This window comes from Cavia porcellus, unplaced genomic scaffold (genome assembly GCF_034190915.1).
Source record: "Cavia porcellus strain 051 isolate PalLab524CR breed Dunkin Hartley unplaced genomic scaffold, mCavPor4.1 scaffold_2, whole genome shotgun sequence".
NCBI classification, from domain to species: Eukaryota; Metazoa; Chordata; class Mammalia; order Rodentia; family Caviidae; genus Cavia; species Cavia porcellus.
Window position 1 is genome coordinate 45,606,842 of NW_026947485.1, and position 21,252 is coordinate 45,628,093.

General features: G+C 36.3%; 1 protein-coding gene across 9 annotated transcripts in view; it reads left to right on the top strand.

Annotated features, from left to right (window-relative positions):
- Aass (aminoadipate-semialdehyde synthase) overlaps positions 1-21,252 on the top strand; it is a 117,332-nt gene that overhangs the window by 42,277 nt on the left and 53,803 nt on the right. For all 9 annotated transcript variants that reach the window (XM_013158384.3, XM_063241549.1, XM_063241547.1 and 6 more), the window contains 7 exons: positions 7,711-7,770; positions 7,966-8,033; positions 9,864-9,985; positions 10,169-10,295; positions 18,279-18,389; positions 18,474-18,582; positions 19,249-19,389. In XM_013158384.3, coding sequence (XP_013013838.1) covers positions 7,711-7,770; positions 7,966-8,033; positions 9,864-9,985; positions 10,169-10,295; positions 18,279-18,389; positions 18,474-18,582; positions 19,249-19,389 — 738 coding nt within the window. The remainder of the gene's footprint in view (positions 1-7,710; positions 7,771-7,965; positions 8,034-9,863; positions 9,986-10,168; positions 10,296-18,278; positions 18,390-18,473; positions 18,583-19,248; positions 19,390-21,252) is intronic.

A 21,252-nucleotide genomic window follows, 5' to 3' on the forward strand; every position in this document is an offset into this window, starting at 1 on the left:
TTCTTAGGTTATTTTTTTCTGCAAGTAGTTTTCTGTCATTTGTGTAGATTTCCACTTTTTTCATTGTCACCAATTCTTGTATTATTATTCTTTGTGTCATCTTGCAGCTGTTGAATTGTCATTTCCTGATGTTTTGTTACTTTCAAGACATCTTTACTTTCATGATCATTAGCTGTTTTCCTGTCTTCAAGGACTGAAATGTCTGTCTTCAGTTTTGCTCAAGAGGTTTTGCTAGTTTCAGTGGAATTTTTAATATCCTGGGTATTTGCTTAAATCTGTTTAGTGCATTCAGTTTCTTTCCTGTATTGATCATTCACTTTTTCCATCCTCTTCCTATCATCATCTGTTTTTTTTTTTTTTTTTAATGTATCTCTTCTCTAGATTTGTGGACCAATTCCTTTAAAAAGGTTGACACTTTTTTTTTAAACTGAGAGATTATTTCTGATTGAATTTTCTCTATAGCCTCATGGATTTGTTTGTTTACTACTGTTGCTATTATTTCAAAAATGTCAGGTGAGTCTTCCATTTTCCTCTATTTTCTGTCCTCTTGGACTTGTTCTGGGTGGGCTGGAGCTCTGAGGTTGCATTTTGCTTCTGTGTCTTGTCATTTTCTATTTCAACAGTTTTAAATTTTGTTTTCTGTGTTGGTTCTTGTAAGATTTTGTAGTAGGTAGCTTTATCACTAGTATCAAGGCCTCTCTAGGCAAGGCTTTTGCCTTCTCTCTGTAGGAGTTTCTTGGTTTGGGTCTGTTCCAAGATCCTTCCTTTCCAATTAATTACCAATGAGATGTTGGCATCTATTTGGCTCAACCTCTGGTGTATTCGTGCCTGGCTGTGGTGAGGTTATTACCCCCAGCACTTCCCAGGATTATTAGAGAAGTGAAAACAACTGATTAAAGCAGAAATGACATCCTGGCTAAAGTTGTATAATTAGCACTGACAGTATCATCAAGCATAGTTTAGAAATTGACAAACTGTGACAACTATTGATTTTGTACCTTTAACCATAGAAACAAAATGTATAGTTTTATAACAGAACCAATTATAAATTGGGAGCTTGTACACAAAGTGTTTCTCCTTTGCAGAGTAGTTTTATTCCATGATGGAGAAATTAGGGTTAGTAGATAGAACAAAAATAACTTTAAAAAAATAAAGTAGGAGCCAGGCTGGTAGATGAAGGATGATCACAGTAGCTTTGAGAAACTAGAGAAGACAGTAGAGAAAAAGGAGTGAAGAGTAAGCAAGGAATTATCAAGGTTGACCAGAAAATTTAGAGACGCTATTTCCTCATTTAAAAATATGATTAAGTCTAGGGAGGTAAACTGAGGAAAAGGAGAGAGATAAGAACAGATTAGAATAAAAATATGGGTAAAAGACAAAAAAAAAAAGGAAAAAAAATAGGAAACAAACCACAAGCCAGCAAAAACAAACAAACCAAACCAAACCAAAAAACAAAGCAGGAAAAAAACCAAAGAATAATAGCAACAACAACATAAAAATAAAAACCAAAAAAAGAGGAAAAAAAATAAGTAAAAATTTCTTTGGTGTCCACCAAGAGTCCAAAACTGCTCATAACACTGCCAAGCATGCAGTAGAGTTTGTGCTGGATGTGATGCTGTTCTTGTCCTCCAAATTTGGAGGTCTGGAGCCAGGGTCTTCAATATTTTCTGTGTGTCCCTTAGCAACCTCCCACACACCCTGTTCCCTTGGTGGCCCCTCTCCCAGTTGCTGGATGTTTCCAGTCAGAGATGGGGCTCTTCCTAGTCTGGTCACCTTTGCCTCCTCCTGATCCTTGCTCAGCCTTCTGTGTTCCTGTCCCACTGGAAAGTCTCTGTCCTCTCAGCTTGTTTGTTGCTAGGTGGGGTGAAATGCTATGGTTTGATCTTCTGTTCCTGCTGTTGCAGTCCAAGACTGCTCAGTCCCAATTCTTGCTCCTTTCCTGAGATAACTTCCCATTCGTTGCTTTACAAGTTCCACTGCCACTGTCACTTGCCTTTGCTGTGTGTCTGTAACCTTGTTGGGTGAGAAGGAGGAGAGGGGTATGTTGTGGAATGTCTTTTTGCTCCTGCCCCTGGCATCATGGGGACAGCTTGGGGCTGCGTGGCTGGGAGGTGTGGTGCAGTGCACATGCCTCTCTAACCACAGATCACAGGGGTGGGGCTAGATGTTCCATTTACTATATAACCCTGTAGTCTTTAATCTCATTCTTGGAGATTCTTATTAGCATTTTGGTGTCTAAAAGGAGTAGAGTGAAAAGAAAAAAGGAAAAGAAAAGAAAAATAAGGAAAGAAAAAAGTGAAAACTGACCAATCATCAGGGATGGAGCAGTTCATGTCCACAAAATCTACTGCTGGACCATACTGTCTTCTGTTTGGAGGAAGGCAGAAGAGGTGGGAGAGCTTATATCCCAAGTCGATTCTGTATGGCTTGGTTTAGCCACATTATCTCACTTATTTATTTATTTGTAATTTTTATTTTAAAGAGCAAAATAAAGCAGTAAAGCCAATCAAAACTAAACAGTGTAAGTAACCCAGGACTTCAAAACAAGGTAATAGGAAATCAACAATGGTTACCATAATGCCTCTTGTCTTCAAAATAGCTGCCCATACCTTCAGACATAATAAAATCAAACAAGATAGAAACAGAATAGAATGAATAAAAACACAACAATAAATGCAATACAGGACTTCAGACCAAGATAATAGTAAATCCAAAATGATTGCCATAATTTTGTTAGCTTTGAAATAACTGCCCATGCCATCAGATACAATAAAATCAAACAAGACAAAACAGAACAAAACACAACCAAACAAAACAGTGAAAATGATACATGACTTCAAAACAAGGTAGTAGGGAATTAACAATAGCCACCACCTTCAGAAGGCAATCCCCCTAGATGCTACATTGAGTATTGTTATCCTATAAATAGATGATCAGAGTACTGGCTTTACGCCTGCAAAGTCAGTGAAACACTAAACATGTCAAGCATTAAGTTGTATTTTACCTCAATAGCACTAAATTGTGTTTTACCTCAATAGCTATCATCGCAGCCTGTGTTTCTCCAGATTAGCTGGTTGCTTAAAGGGGATGTGGGTATAGACCTTGGCTCTTCTGTCTCCTTGCTCATGCACATCAGGGGCTGGGGTCTGGTTCTCCCCTCAGCAGCCTGCACGTGGCACTGACTCACAGGGAAGGCTTGGCTTCTTGTTGACTTCTTGTTCTCGTCCCCTGCAGTCCATGAATGGCGCCACCTCATGGTAAAGAGCTGGCACCTGGCTCTCCCCCAGTGGCCTGCATGTGGTGCCGACTCATAGGGAGGTTAACCACCTTATTTTAGCATTTGCTTTCCTCTTCTTTTAAGATTCCAAGTGTGGGGGTCAGTTGTCCTGATCCAGGTGGGCTGGCTGGCATTTTATTAAACCCTTTATCTATGTTTGGTTTCATCTAGTAGTCTCTTATGTCAGATTGATTTTGGTTTCAGGGTGTATGTCCTTTCTCTTCCAATTACCCATGTTTTAGTTGAATTTTTTTGAGTAGCTCAGAATTAGGCTCTCCCTCTGTTCAGCCCTGTTGAATCCAAGACATTATGATTTATTTTAGATTATGAGTTCTGATAGAAAAATACACTATGTAAACTTTGAAATTTTGTAAAAAAGTTATTACAGTAAAAGACACATTAATCTCTCACTTTGAACACACCTATTGCTGCATTCTTGCTGCTTTCTGAGCCAGTTCTGAAAGAAAGTCCTCTTTTGTGAGTGTTTTTAGTTGTGTGGTACTGCTTCAGTGTCCTAAAACAGCTCAAAATGCTATTGTTATTATTATTACTATTATTATTATTATTATTTTGGTCTTTTTGAGACAAGACTCCACTAAGCAGTCCAGGCTGGCCCTGAACTCACTTTGTAGCCCAGGCTAGCCTTGAGCTCATATTGGTTCTCCTGTTTCATCTTCTGAGTTCTGGGATTACAGGCATGAGCCACTACCCCGGGCTCAAAATGTTACAGCAATTGCTGTCAAAAACATTGCAATATGTTTTCATCCACCTTTTTCACACTGTGACATCTGTTCTTCCCCCAAAGCAAAATAACCATGGAAGATAGATGTTTTGAATAGATTAAGGTCATTGAGGCAGCCATGAAAAGATGTGAAAGAGGGCTTCAAGAAAGTGGCAAGAACCGAGTAAGGGTGTGGGGTGTGTATTTTGAGAGGGGTCAGTGACAGTGTATCTTATACCATAATACACTGTGCAGCTTAACCATTCACCATGTACTGCAGCCATACCTGCTGTACTCTCTCAGCATCCTAAATGAAAGTCTGGTCAGGTTAGGGCTCCTCTTCAGCAGACCTAAAGGTCCAGTTTTTGTTGCTTTCTTGTTGAAAGCCACCCAGTAGCTCCTCTGAGTTTTTCAGCTTTCCCGCTCCTTACTGCTTCACCACCAGTCATCACAGACTGCTTTTCACTGCCAAATGCCTGATATGTTTCGAAATTTTGTTGTACTCCTCTCCTCCTTCTCCTTCTCCTCCTCTTCTGTCTCTTTCTCCATTTCCTCCTTTCTTTCTACTCCTCCTCCTCCTTCTCCCCTTCTTCTTCTTCTTCTTCTTCTTCTTCTTCTTCTTCTTCTTCTTCTTCTTCTTCTTCTTCTTCTTCTTCTTCTTCTTTTTCCTCTTCCTCTTCCTCTTCCTCTTCCTCTTCCTCCTCCTTCTTCTTTTTCTTTTTCTTTTTATCCTTGAATAAAATGGATTTGGGAAAAAAGGAGACAAATGATGCCAAATATCTGATTCCTCTCTTTGGGCTTCCTTCTTCATAGCTACCGTGCCACAAACCTCCGATACTCTTTGAGCCTAAAACGGAAAGCTTTTTATGTTTTTCCTGATTTTATTCAGTAAAAGGTTTAATTACAAAGCAGCTAATCACCATTGTTAGGTGGAGAATGTATACTTAACAATATATGTGTGTATTTATATACACCCAGTAATTAACAGAATTGTAGACAGTATGACAAGGTTATAAGAGTTAGACAGCCATTTGGAAGGTTTTAAGTACCATCGAGACAAGAGGTGTTTCTTGGGAATCTGAGGATTAAACCTGCTTCCCAGAACTTTTCACATCTTCACATTTTATATCCCTATAATTCTCCAAACAGTACTGATGGAATTATTTTGAGACCTTCTATCTTGACATTATCTTTAAGCACTGTCCCTGTGTGAAAACCAATGACTGTCCCTGTCTCATCGTTTTGATGTATATGTATTTGCTTTTCTCTAAATAGTTAAGTGTATTATCTGTGTCTTCTTCTAGTAAGGGGATGAAAACTGTATGCACTGAATATGCATATTCAGACTGTATGCACTGCCTCTTTCCTCTTTAGTTTTCTTTTTGACAGTCTTTTTTGACTGATCATATATCTGTAGTATTACAGAACACAAGATGCCACTTGTGCTCAGTATGAAAATTGTGTTTTAGCTCAATTCAAAAGATACTTCTGAGTATCTGTTGAAACAAGTCATACCTAGGAACAAAGAGAATTAAAACACGTTCTGACCTACAGAAGCATGAGGTCTGGTAGGAGAATGAGGCGACGGTATGACTGAATTAACTATAAGATGGAATGAGGCAGCCATCAAAAAGCCACCAAAGAAGTTGTGGAGGGAAAGGTAGTGTCTTTTTGACCAGCCCAAACAAGGTTTTATGAAACAGATGACATTAGAGCTGGATCGAATGGGAGACATGTGATGGAGACAGAATAAATGTGGGAGTTGAATTGTCAACTCTGATTGAAGAAATATAAATATGTTAGCTTCATATTGTAAAGAAGTTTAACACCATAATATAGGACAGTAATGTGGTATCAAGTGTCATATGTGAAAGTTACTAGACAAATCATATGTTTTAAAAATATTATGCTTATAGTTTACTATATTTGAATTCTCAAAAGAGAGGTGCAGTAATTGAACAGTTTTTTGGTTTCCTGTATTTTCTATCCTTAGGTGGACGCATGATAACTATTTATTTTCCTTGGGGAAAATGTGTTTAATTTAAATAATTATTTCACATATTTAATAATTTATTTGACAGGTATTTAGTAAGATTCTAGGTGTCATTGATCCCCTAAAGTTGTGTCTGGAGGCAGATTTTGGTAAAGTCTTCTTAAAAGAGGAGCTTTTTCATCTATGTCTTATAGGATGGAGAGGCAGGCTCAGGGGAGAGGATATATAGTGTGTGAGGCACATACATAATATAACTCAAAGCATATGAAGTCATGGTACAGGCAGACACCAGAGGCCAGCAGTAAACAAGATTCAGTGTTGGATATGAGGTCAAAAGGAAGAGAGGCTGGAGAGGAAGGGCCAGACTATAGAAGGTGTTGTAGGTTGTATAGGGAGCTGGATGAAGGCTTCATACTGAAGACATTGGGTGGTTATTGAGTTATTTAAAATAGGAGAAAGAACCAAGTTAATGTTTTAGACTGGAAGAAAATGGGAGAAAATGGGGTAGGAGGTGGGTTCCAAGGTCCCAGCGAGACCTAAATAATGGGAAAGGATTACAGATTATCAGCAAGAGAAGGTTAACTATGTGCTAGGTGATACTAGAGCCTCATTTTATTATCTCCTAACAGCGTTGGCCTCTGGCCAGTCAGGAGAAGAAAGTGTTTTCTTTTGAGAAGGGAACACTGAAGGGGTTTCTGAAGGAACGGAGCAGGGGGACACCCAGGTGTAATGATTCTGTTTTCTTATCTCACACACACACACACACACACACACACACACACACACACACGTATGAGTGATAGGTAGCTTACACATTCTGTGCTTTAGGTCCACGATTGTAGTATAACATTTGCTTTAATACAATAAATAAATTTCCTGCTGCCAGCATGTGCTATATATATATATATATATATATATATATATATATATATATATCTATCTTAGTTGGGGGAGGTCTAGATCTTAATTAAAGATTAGGCAGGAGAGATGGTCTCACTGACCCTTCCTTACCCTTTAGAAATAACAACACTGACTTATATGCTATTCACCATGTACCGTTGGCAGTATATTCAAGGTTGAGTACTTTGGGAGAAAACAGAAAGACTATGAGGATGCTATTATGTTGATACGTAACTTTTATCATTGTCTGTCTGACTACATCTTGTGAGGTAATGAGGAGAGAGAGTACTGATGGTCTTTAGGTCCACTTAGTTGAGTCACTTTCTCTACTACTTCTGAAATGCTTGCGGGCTTTTGTATAGAACTGGTATTGACCTTGGAGGAAGACCAGTACCACAGGGTTGGCCAGCTAGCTGAACAGGAAACCCCATTCTCTCTTTCCAGTGAAACAGCTTAAACCTTTGGAATGGGATAGAAATTCTTAAAGACAAGATTGGGTATGGAGCTTTACTTAAAGCATGTTCATATGATACATTTAATGAGTTGGGGAAAATAAGCCTTTTTGTGTGATTGTAGCAAGCCAAAATTATTACAATCAAATTTTAATTTTAAAATTGAAACTTGCATGGAAACATAAAGTTTTTGGGATATGAGTGGATTGTTTATAGCAGATCTCTATTACCAATTATTTGTATTCAGTGATCTTTAGAAAACTATTTCCTAAACATTTTTTGATTAGTGTTTTTACATGGATACACGACATTAACAAATTCCCATTTCAACATCATTTATATTTTGCCAATCTCTTTTTCCTTTTAGTTATTATCAGATGCATCCCAGCCACTTGAAAGTCAGAATTTTTCTCCTGTGGTGCGAGATGTAAGTTATAAGAATTCCTTTCCGGGAGTGTATTTTTTTCCCACTACCATGTTGGCTTTCCTCAGTCCTTTACCCATTCTCTATGTTTCTTTTTCTATTTCCTTTCACTCTGCTGGTTTTCTCTCAGTAATAAGCCCATTTTTGTAGGATTAGACTGGTGGGTACTAAAGAAATGTCTTGTGTTGTCTACTTTAGGCAGTGATTACATCCAATGGTTTACTGACTGATAAATATAAATATATCCAGAAACTCCGAGAGAGCAGGTAAGTACAATTCAAATCCTCTTATTTTAAGGCATTTATTCTACTATTGAATTAGGTGAATATTTTTAAAAGCCCCAAGAGGAGTTTTTTGTATTGTTTATTTAACATGTAAATCTTGTTAATATCATGTCTGTAAAGGCAGAAAGTCCAAACAAAGTGGACAACTGAAACCAGTGTGCGTTATTTTTCCTTAGAGAGTAATATAGCATTGTTAAGCTATATAATACCTTGTCCACATTTATGTGTAAACAATAAAAAGTTAAGGAAGAGATTTATGTAATCTTTTGTTCTATCTCCAGCATTTCACATATTGTGATTCCTGTCATATTCTCAAGGGAAAATGAGCGCATTATCTCTTTCTGTGATGCTTTTAGTTTGAGTTCTAGTTAAGAGTTTGAACTTTTTTTGTTTAGTCTAATGAATAAGAAATGAATCTTGAGTAGAAATGAAGGGAAACAGTGAAAAAATTAAATGGTGAGAGGTAGTTTTCTCTAGGGATTCTAATTAGGCTGAAGGTATCCCAAAATAGTGTGGTACATGTCCCCAAGAGAATACTTCTCTTAGAAAGATTCTTAGCTAAGGCTTTTCTTCCTTTAAATGATTTTACTGCTTGGAATTTGAAAACATTAATTTTTCTTTGGAATATTCTGATTTCCTCCAGTTCATTGCACTTGATTGTATCTTTTTTTTTTTTTTTTTTGGTTGATAGTGTGATTCTTTTATACCATACTGATTTTTAAGAGTTAAACTTTTGATTTAATTTTGTCACCCTATTTTAGTATGTCTTTGAAGTAAATAATGTTTGCATTCATGTTAGGGAGTGAGTTCTTGCATTGAACATATCTTGATTCCTTGTAATTTGCTTCTATGCCCCACCACTTCCCTCTATCTGTCCGTAGATCTCTCTTTTTAAATATTTTATTATTGTTATTTATATCTGTATAAATAAAGGCTATATTTATATCTGTATCTATAAAGATTACATTCATTGACAGTAGTTTGTACATGTACATGACACATCTTTTTATGCCCATCCCCCAGACTCTTCGTCCCCTTCACACTTGGAAAAGATCTATCTTCCTGTTCCCCAGAAGTGAAATAGAAGGGATAATAGTTCAAGGAGAGGTTTTCTTATCAGTAATGTGTATGTTTTGGGGATAAAGTCCTTTGTGTGATTTCAAATTTATGGTTTTGACTGTTTTCACATAACTTTCAAAATATATGACAAAACAATTTCTAATGTGGGTAGTAATTATCCCCACTTCAGATTTTTGTCTCGTTGGATTGTTATAAGGACTAACTAGATGTCCGCTGTAAAACCTCTAGTATGATTTTGAATCCCATCCCCTGGAAGGATAACATGTGAGACTCAGTCACTCAGTTGTGAATAAGTAGAGAACTGGTCCAGTATGTGTACTTCACTAGTAATACTGAGGATTCATGGAAGTCTATAAGGTAGGACATACCATAGATGTCAGATCTGTAACTTTTTACTGTATGAAATCTATAATAAGGAGAAATATTATAATAAAATATTAAATATTATTATAAGGAACTCCTATTTAGGTTCTTATTGTAAGTAATGTGGGGAGTGGTTGTTGCTTTGTAAGGTAGGTTTGGAGTTGATTTCAGAGCATCAGGATTCTGGTTTTTTTTTTTGTTTTTTAAATACCAGGAATCAAATGATTCTGCTATTTAAAACATGTAGAAATGTGTGTGTGTGTGTGTGTGTGTGTGTGTGTGTGTGGCACGTGTGTGTGTCCTGTTTGTGGTATTTTTTCATTTTTTAATAGAAATTTTAATTTTTCTCTTTTTTTTCCTTTTAAACAGAGAACGTGTTCAATTACTTTCAATGAACACGAAGAAGAAGGTTTTAGTTCTTGGATCTGGCTATGTATCTGGGCCTGTATTAGAATACTTGTCACGCGATTGCAATATAGAAATAACATTAGGTAAATGAGCCTTAATCTTTGAAGAAGAAAAGCTGATTTCATAACGTGTGGACCTTGTAAATTTTAGATGACTTCTTTGTTTCTACAAGTGGACAAATCATTTTTTGAAGATGTTAAATTGTCTATTGCTCTTTGTTCAATGGCAGGAAATCTAAGACTTGGATGTTTTTGTTCTTGAAATAGGCTCTGACATGATGAGTCAAATTAAGCAGTTGGGCAGTAAATACAATATTAATCCTGTTAGCATGAACATTGCTAAGCAAGAAGAAAAGCTGAACTCCTTGGTGGCAACACAGGACCTTGTCATCAGGTATCTGACAGAAAAAATGAGTACCACATATTTTTTGTTATTCCTCTTTCCTTATTTTTTCTTTCTCTTTTTTCTTCCCTCCTCCTTCTTTCCCCCTCCCTCTACCTTCCTTTCCTTCTTCTCCAATCCTTTCTCTCTCATTCTCTTTCCTCTCCTTTCTTCATGTAATTTTCATTCAAAATATGTATCCATAACAGGCACAAAACATAAATGTGTAGCGCCATGAATTTTCACAAATTTGAGGCAAATGCTGTAATCATCATTTAACAGGTTGTCATTAACATACCAGAAGCCCTCTTTATGCCTCTTTCTATTCTTTAGCCTTCCACAAGGGTAAATATTACTCTGGTTTCTAGCATACAGATTAATAATTGCCTTTTGTGAAAGTTTCTATAATTAGAATTGTCAAGTACATCTTCATTTATGGATGTCTTCATTCAGTACTGTACAAGTTATTGTCTATAATTGTAGTTTATCTCATTGCTGTACATTACTTATATGAATGTATCATTATTACTCATTTGAGTATTGATTGATATTGAGTTGTTTCTGGATTTTGGATGTTATGAATTATGCTGCTAAGCACATTTTAGTATTTCATTTTCATGGCTACATATGTGCCTTCTGATAGTTTTAAACTTTGAAGTACAATATCTAGCATATATAAAGAATACTTATTAGAACTCCCAGTCAAAAAAATAGGCAACTGAAATCAATAACACTTCTCAGAAGTACTTCTCAGAAGTGACCAATAGACATATGAAAAAATATTCAATGTCTTTGGCCATTAAAGAAATACAAATTAAAACAATGATAAGATTTTATCTTATGCCAGAAAAAATAATAATCATCAAGAAATCAAATAATAAAAAATTCTGGCACTACAAGATGCAGCAGTGGAAGGGAGCTGTGGATGTGAAGGATTACATTAGCTGACAGTGAGTGCTGAGGGCTCAATCCTCTGGCCGTTGTCTGGGAACCATCTAGGAGAGGGGCCGACTGAGCTCAGAACTCAGAGCAGCTGCCGTCTCTATCTAGTGGCTCCCATCTGAGCTCAGGCCTCCAGAAGGTGTGTGGGTGCCTGCAGGTTGACTGAGTCTCAAAGTGCAGGCTTGCTGAGATTATCACCACTCGGCCAAAAAACTACTGGTAGCCTGCTTGGTGCCATGGATTAGGACTGTGTCTCCACACTTTGTCTACCAGTGACAGAAGAAACAAACTTGCAAGATTTTTTTTCTTTTTTATGCTTTCTTTCTCTTTGTTTTGTCATTATTGTGGTTTTTTTTTAACTTCGTTGTTTGATCTTGCTTTTATGAGTGCAAACGTGGTTTCTAGCCTCGTTGTGGTTGTGATTCTGTTCTGTTCTTCATTTCATCTCTTTCTTTTCTCTTTCCCTCCTGTCTTCTGTACTAGTTTCCCAAATTTAGCATGATCCCCCACCTTTGTCTTCTAAACTTATTTCTTATCAATTCCTGCTTTTCACTTGTCTATTTTCTCCTTAATCCATTTTAAATTTTAACTCCTGAGGGAAAAATTGACATAGCAAGGACTGGTACACTGCATTGAATTTTCTGGTTTGTTTTAGATTTTGTTATATAACCACAAATCTAGTTCATATGGTTAAAAGTGGCAAATTAATGGTTAGCTCAGTTTGTCACTTTTTTAGGCTGTGTTTGATGCCATTGGTACCACTATAGTCAAATGTGTCATAATTTCTCTAAATAGCTGTTCTTCCTGATAATCCATGAGTGAGATTGACTAAAGGTCACAGAAAATACTGTGGTATAGTGCCAAAGAACCAGGGACCGGGTCAAATAAGCAGAATCTTCTCTTGTCCAACAAATTGAAGAGGTTGGCTCTTTCAACAGACTCAAAACCCCAAATCCAGCTACATCTAGAAGGTAACTTGGAGAAGTATACATTACTTAAGGGTTCTATTTACTAGCAATAAAGCAACCTACCACAGGCAATTTACATGCAGTACCCCAGAAATTAAACTTAAAAAAGTGAGATGACACTTAAACAGGATGCAGTCCCAGACATACAGGTCAGCAAAGGCAAACTCAGGGGAAAATCCAATAGCTTCTCACTTAGCCTCTCTGATGTGGTAACAACGAGCAATAAAAGGAGGTTCTGAAAAAAAATCAAATCAGAAATTTCTCACATAGCTGCTGAGATAGTGTCCACCATAAAGACCATGCTTAACAACTCTAGAGCAGATACAGACCAAAAAAAAAAAAAGCAGATGAGTTTAAGAAAATTGTGATAGCCATGAATTCTCAGCATAGGAAAGAAATTGAAATTGAATCCACAAGACAGATTAAAGCAGATACACAGGAGAATAAAAATTCCATTGAAAATATTCACAGGATTGTAGTTAGTGATCATGAAAAGATAGATTTCTTAAAAATAGTAAGGGATCATAGGAAATCAATCCATCTGCTGCTAGATAAGGCAAAGAAGAATAACTTAATATTGATCGGATTCAATGAAAAAGCTGGAGGCAGGGCAAATGATGTAAAAAAAAAAAAAAAAAAGCTTTCCTTAGAGAAAAAGAATTTGACATACAGGTATGTGAGGCATATAGACTCTAATTAGCCATGATCAGAAAATGAAAAACAAAAATCTACAGGCATCCAAATCTTAGTCAAGATTCCAGAAATTCAACACAAGAATAGAATCTTAAAAGTTGTTAGGCAAACAAACAAACACCACCTGTTGGGGAAAAGAAACAAATCACCTCTAAAGGAGAGCCCATCAGAATCACAGCTGACTTCTCAGCACAAACCCTCACAAGGTGAGCTTTCTATGAAGTATTTCAAGTTCTTAAAGAAAACAATCTTCTATCCAGATTGATGTACCGTGAAAAACTATTTTGTGAAACTGATGGAGAAATAAGATACTTCAATGACAAAGAACATTTGACAAAATTTATCATCACCAAACCAGCACGCAAAAATGTTTTGAAGCACATTCTGGAAAGAGATAACAAGGGCTAAATCACCATGAACTCCAACAGAAGAAATCCATCAGGCAAGGCAAACAAACAGAGAGAGGGGAAAAGAAGAGGGAAAGCCAACAACAGGAAATTAACATGACAACAATAAATAGTACATTTCAGTTATAACCATTAATATTAATGGTCTCAATTCACCAATCAAAAGACAGAGACTGGCAGGATGGATTAAGAAACAAGATCAAACAATATGTTGTATACAAAATACACATTTAACTAAAAAAAATTCATAGACTGAAAGTCAAAGAATGGAAAACAGTACTCCATGTGAAAGGAATCCAGAAAAAGCAAGCATATGTATTCTGTGTGCACGAAAAGTGAATGTCAAGCCAAGACTGATTATGAGAAATAAAGAAGGTCACTACCTACTTGTAAAGGAAACAATCCAAGAGGAAGAGATAACAATCATAAATATATATGCAACAAATACCAGTTCACCTCACTATATAAAACAAATATCAATGGGCTTGAAAAATCAAATAAGCACTAACATACTTGTATTAGGAAACCTCAAAACCACACTGTCACAGAAATACAGATCAACTAGATAAAAAATCAACAATGAAATATGATAACTGAACCAAAAATTTGAGCAAATGGACTTAGTATATGTCTATAGTGTGTTCCACCCACCAGCATCAGAATATGAATCTTTCTTAGCTGCACACAAGATGTTCTCCAAAAGAGACCACATACTAGCTCATAGAACATGCTTAAGTAAGTGCAAAGGACTGAAGTGATCTCATGCATGTTATCACACCATGGTGCAATGAAATTGCAAACCAATGGCAAAAGAGACCACACGAACTTCATAAATACATGGAAATTAAGTAGGTCCTCCTGAACAACCAATAAATCACAGATGAAATTAAAGAAGCAATTAGACAGTTTTTACAATTGAATGATATTAACAGTACTACATTCTGGAACTTATGGAACACAATGAAAGCAGACCTAAGAGGGAAAATTGTAGGAGTAAATACTCATATCAGGAAAACAGAGCAAGCACAACTACGCAACTTAATGTCAAACCCAGAGTTTAGAAAAAGAACTGGCTAAGCCAAAAGCTGTACAAGGGAGGATATTATAAAGGTCAGAGCATAAATTAACACATTGGAGACTAGAAGATAATAAAATCAATGACTCAAAGGATTTTTTGAAAGATTAAATCAACATCCTCCCCAAATGCAGAAAAGACAGAAATCCATACAATTAGGAATGCAAAGGGTGAAATCCCTACAGACTATGCAGAAATCCAGAAGATCATCTACACTTACTTTGAAAAATTTTATTCTAATAAGATGGAAAACAAAGACAAAATGGGCAAATTCCTAGAATGCTACATATGAATTAACAAAGGTGAATCAAGATATAAAAATCCTAAGTAAACCAATATCAATCAGTGAAATCAAAGATTTAATTAAAAACCTGTCAACAAAGAAAAATCCAGGACCTGATGGATTTACTGATGAATTCTACAAGAAATCTAGAGAAGATCTAGCATCACTACCTCTCAAACTCTTTAATGAAATTGAAAGAGAAACAGTACTTCCAAGTTCATTCCGTGAAGCAAGCATTACCATACTACCAAAACCACAGAAAGACCTGACTAAGAAAGAGAATTACAGGTCAATATCACTAATGAACACAGATGCAAATATCCTCAATAAGATACTGGCAAATAGAATGCAATAAATCATCACGAAGATTATGCAACATGACCAAGTGAGATTCATCTCAAGGATGCAACATACCTAAATCAATAAATGGTAATACACCATGTTAACAGAGCCAAGGATAAAAATCATATGATCATCTCAATATATGCAGAAAAAGCTTTTGAGAAAGTCTAGCATCCATTCATGATTAAAAAAAAACCTAGAGAAAATTGGAACAAATGGTTTTTATCTCACTCTGATAAAAATCCATCTACAACAGACTAATAAGCACCATCATGATAAATAGACAAAAAATGAAAGCATTTCTAAAATCAGGAAGAAGACAAGGATGTCCACTGCCCACTGTCCACTGTCTCTTATTCAACATGGTCTGGGAAACTTTAGCCAGAGCAATTAGACAAGAGAAAGCTATAAGAGGAATAATGATAAGACAGGAAAATGTTCAATCATTATTTATAGATGACATGATACTCTACATGGAAGAGCCCAAAAACTCCACTTAAAACCTGTTAGATTTAATAAACAAATTCAGTAGCATAGCTGGATGTAGAGTCAACACTAAAAATTCAGTAACTTTCCTGTACATGAATAATAAGCTCACTGAGAGAGAAATTAGGGAAACATATGCTTCACAACAGTATCCCAAAAAATGAAATCCCTAGGAGTCAATCTCATGAATAATATAAAAGACCTCTATATTGAAAATTGCAGTACTCTGAAAATGTTTGAAAAGGATATGAGGAAATGTAAATATATCCCTTACTCATGGATAGGAAGAACCATTATAGTGAAAATAACCATACTACCAAAAACTCTTATTCAGATTTAATGCAATTCTGATCAAAATTCCAATAGCATATCTCACAGAATTAGAGAAAAGAATCCTAAAATTCATCTGAACCCAGAAAAGACCTAGAAAAACAAAGGCAATTCTGGGCAATAAAGGCAAGGCAGAGGGCACTACAATACCTGACTTGAAATTATACTGTAAAGCTACCATGATAAAAGCAGTGTGGCACTGGCCAAAACAAAAATAGACCAATAGATCAACAGAATAGATTAGAAGATGCAGAAACAACTCCAGGTATATTAAGTCATAATATCTTTGACAAGGGTGCTGAACACATTCACTGGAAGAAAGATAGCCTCTTCAATAAATGGTGCTGGAAAAACTGGCTGTACATGCTGAAGATTAAAATTGGACCCACATCTTTCACCATGCACTAAACTAAATTTGAAATGTGTCAAAGATCTAAATATTAAAATAAACATTAAATCTAATGGAAGAATAGGTAAAACACTTGAAGACATTGGTATATGCAAAGACTTTATGAATAAAACCCTAGCTACATAGGAACTAGCACAAAGAATCAACAATTGGGATCTCATCTTACTAAATAGCTTTGCAAAGCAAGAGAAACCACCAACAGATTGAATAGACAACCTACAAGGTGGGACAAAAATGTTTTCCAGCTGCTCCTCAGACAAAGAATTTCTGTGAATACATATAAAGACCTTTTAAAAATCAGACCTTCCAAATTTAAAAAGACCCAATCCAGAAATGAATACATGCATCTCAATTTGAGATGCATATACATTTCTCAGTGGAAGAAATACAAACAGTAAACAAATACATGAAAAAATGTTCAACATCACTGGTCATTCAAGAGTTGCAAATTAATAGCCTGGAGAGAAAGGCTATTATAAAAAAATCAACCAATAACAAATGCTGGATGGGCTGTGGGGGAAAAAGGAACCCTTCTCTGCTGTTGGTGGGAGTATAGGCTGGTATAATCACTGTGGAAATCAGTGTGGAGATTTCTCAAAAGTCTAGGACTATAGGTTCCATTCAACCCAGCTATCCCTCTTCTGGATATCTTCCCAGAAGAATTAAAAACATCACACCACAGTGATATTTGTGCATCCATGTTTATAGTAGTACAATTTGTAATAGCTAGATCTTGAAAACAACTTAAATACCCCTAAACCAAACAATGGGATAGAAAAATGTGGTAGTTTTATGCAATTCGGTACTACTCGTCATTAATAAGGGTAAACTGGAGGCTTTCATAGATAAATGAGTGTCACTCAAACCATACTGATAAGTGAAATAAATCAGACTCATGTGTAAACACTGTACTGTCTCCTAGTGTGAGGAGTCAAATAAGATCTAAAATGTACAGTAAATATAAAATGGGAAGAAGCTTCAAAAGGAAAGAGAAACTGGTATTGAGGAATGGATTAAAGAAGGAAGGGAAAAACAAATTTTATATATATATATATATATATATATATATATATATATATATATGACAGGATAGTTATACTACTATTTTCTTTTAGTTCATTGAAAACAAAGGTTTCTGCTAATATTGTTTGGAAAATTAAGTGCTGATATCTTATACTCTGAATAACTAATTCAAAAGCAGTACAGTGTACTAACCATTGTTATCCTCTTATTATCTTGTTTTGCATTTTAAACATTTTTTCTCTTTAAAATATAACTGAAAACAAGGAGTGGAATAGATTTTTGACAAAAGTTCTTGGAGGAAAATCACTATTCAATCATTTTTTTAAAATTAAATTGAATTAAATTTTATTAGTACATGTTTGTAGTACACGCAGTTTGCAGCCATTGTGGGGAGTAGTTACCTGTACATATTGCATCTTGTTTCTTTTTAAATCCTCTTTCTTCTCCCTCCCTCCATCCTCCTCTAATTCTCCTCTCCTGATTTTTATTATTCTTGATATTATTAATCTTAGCTCATGTTATGGCATATAATACTTACATTTATTTAGATTATTAGGTTCCCGTACATGGCATATCTTCACTGTGCTTATATCCCCTTCTCCTCCTCCTTGTTCCCTTGAACCCTTTCTTTACTTCACAACATTCATCTCCTTGTCCCCTTCCATGCATCCTTTTACAAAGACTTGAACTGGAGCAGTTGGATTTGACAAGCACTCCAAGCGGTGGGTACAATAAAACTAAAGATCCAGAACTGAAAAGGAAAGTGTCTTAGGAGAGAATGACAGTAACTTCTGTGGTTCCGTGCACGATTTGTGAAAAAAAATGATGGGAAAATATGGAAAAGTAAAAATGAGGCTCATGGTGGAGGCTTTTAGAAGTTGATACCTGATTTATTCTATGGTTTATAGAATCCTTGGTCATTGCTGAATCATTTAATTACATCAGTGACTTAAGGATGAGTTTCAGTGCAGTTCAAGATACATTGGAAGAACAGGTTGCAAAAGAATTTCTGGTTAGTCTCTGTTTCTCTTTTCAAGCTTGTTGCCATATGCACTACATCCCGTTGTGGCCAAGGCATGTATCACTAACAAAGTAAACATGATCACAGCAAGTTACATCACACCAGCACTAAAAGAGCTGGAAAAGAGGTAAGTGCCAGTCATTCCCAAAACAGCGGGGCTCTGTGCATTGCTTCTGTGCTCTGACTTCTGTTTCCATTTGCACCTGTGCAGTGTGGAGGAGGCTGGCATCACAATCATCGGCGAGTTGGGGCTGGACCCTGGTCTTGATCATATGTTGGCAATGGATACAATTGACAAGGCCAAGCAAATGGGAGCCACGGTGAGCCCAGTTTGGATCCATTTAGGAAAATGTTTAGAAGTCCAATTTCTTGAGTATAATAGTGATCTTTCTGTAGTTTTGATAAAAGATTTCTGCTATATTACAACTCATCCCTTGACTAGGAATCTCAAATAAAATTCTATGTATATATAAACATTATTTGTGTGTTAAATAGCAATCATGTTTTAGAGAAATAGGTATTATAATATTTTAGCTTAATAGTGAGGGAACTGACCAAGAAGAATTGAGCTAATGCTGAATTTTTAAATGAGCAAAATGTTATTCACTAGATCTAGAGATTTTTCTGTTTCTTTTCTGTGTGTGTGTGTGTGTGTGTGTGTGTGTGTGTGTGTGTGTGTGTGTGTATTATTACTCTGAGTTAACAAACTAGGTTTTGGCATTAAGAATGTATGTTTGAAAACTGTTGGTAGACAACCCACTTTCTGGGCTTCCGTCTGCCCCTGCTAGACAGAAACGTTCTTTCTCACAAAAAATTCTTCCTACTCTTTAAAAAAAAGAAGAAAAAGAAAATTGTAGTAACATTAGAATGATGACTATCACAATGACCCCATTCATATAATTATCCTCAATGATTTAAATACATTATTTTTCCTAGCTTATAGTGAATTCTCCCTAATTTATTGTTTTGTTTTTTTAAACTTGCAGGTTGAATCTTACATTTCCTACTGTGGTGGGATTCCAGCCCCTGAACACTCAGATAATCCTTTGCGATACAAGTTTAGCTGGAGTCCTTTGGGAGTCTTGATGGGCATAATGCAGCCTGCTACTTACCTGCTCAATGGAAAGGTGAAGTTGCACTGTGGGGGCTTTCACAATACAAACCTGCAGTAACTGCCTAATGAAAGTGAACTCCGTCCCTGCTCAGAAGATCTAGGAATGGCCATGCTGCCCACTTCCTGCATTATCTTTTCCTTGCCTGAGTAAATCTTCTGTCCTTTTTAGTGTGCTCTCATGGTTGCCAGCAAAGCCTTTCCTCATCCTTCTCTCTTTGGCTTCTTGCAAAGTGTTTCAGAAAATCTCCTCCTCTCTAAATACGTAAATACTAGTCACCTTTCACTGTATTTCAGTAAGATACTTGCTGTCTACCTCCAGATGTTGGACTTAGGAGGGATACCAAAGGTTGTTACACTAAGTGAAGTTCCTGACCCCTGAGAATTTCAAAGTTAGATGAGAGTGGCTCTTGGAAATAAGAGTTATTTTGTTAGAGAAAGAAAATGACATTTCTTCCCCAGCTATTGTGTGATAGAGCATAAAAACTCTCAGGCTCTAGCATTATTCTTGCCATTTAAAAATAAGGAACCTATGGTTCAGGAGAATGTCTAAAGTCATTAACTGAGACTCAAACCCACTTCTAAGTATCTCCAAAACTTCTTCTTTCCCCCTTTTCCAGATTGCTTTATGTCAGGAAAGATAGACTCTGTAATAAATAACTATAATTTCTTGAGATGTTTTAAATCCCCAAATGCCAGCCAGTTAAAATCTTTAGGGATTGGGCCAGGCATTCATACTTTTTAAACTCTCCTGGTGATTCCATGTGCAACCAAGTCCATGAGCTATGCTGTATGTCACAGACATGAAATACCATGACTGATAATAACATGCAACATATTTCTATAAAAATTCTTTTAAATAAATAAAATCTCTCCTAAGTGATTCAAATGTACAGCTGAGTTTGAGAATAAATGATTTGATAACCATGGGACAAGAGCTGAAAACACTACTAAACAAGCAGGATGCTTTAGGCTGACACCAAAAAAGATGCATCCAAGTGCTGCCATTCTTCACAGTGTCATCAAAGGCCAGGCAATTATCAAGTCCCTTGGACATAAGTCTCCATTTATAATGTGAGCCCTGCCATTATATCTACTCTCTAATTCCATGAATCATGAAGGGTTGGCCAGAATCTCAGTCTATCAAGCACACACTGTTTCACATGCTGTAACCAGTCTCCTGTGGTTTCCTTCTACTTTTGTAATCTTGGAAAACAGAATGTCCTATAGCCCTCAAAAGGCTAGGACAATTTCTGCTTAATTTAGGCCAAATCGTCTTCAGGAGGCCATGAAGATGATAAGGAAGGTAAGAATGGAAGTCACTGGGGTGTGGCCTGGTAGAAACAACAAGAGGTTTCGTGCTAGGGGCCTGGGTTTTTAGCCAGCTCTGTCACCACTGGCTACGTGAACTCCAGGAAGAGAAGGACAACTATACAAGCTTTGCAGGATTTCTGTTTTGCTTTATTTTAAAGTTTCACTTTAACTTTACTAGATTCTGCCAAACTTTTTTTTTTTTATCATATATGATTCTAGTTTGTATGTTTCACCCCCTAAAGTTGGATGCCAGTTCCTACGGCTCTGTATCTGCAGCATACTTTGTATGCAAAGTTCTTACCATATGACCCAATGAGGTGACATAGACTGCATTCTGCCTAACAGCATATTGACAGGCATGTCATCAGTTTAGAAATGAGAGCTCAGGAAAAGAGAAAGGTTGTATTCAGGTAGCAAAAGTCATATTAATTGAATTCAAAGTTTTACCCTCTGAATCTTAACTCTCTTTGCAAGAAGGAGTGCTTTTTACATTTCTGTGGCACTATGGAGTATTTGAAGAGAGAGCATGAGGTTTCTCTTTTCTTTGCCAAAATGATACTTTATT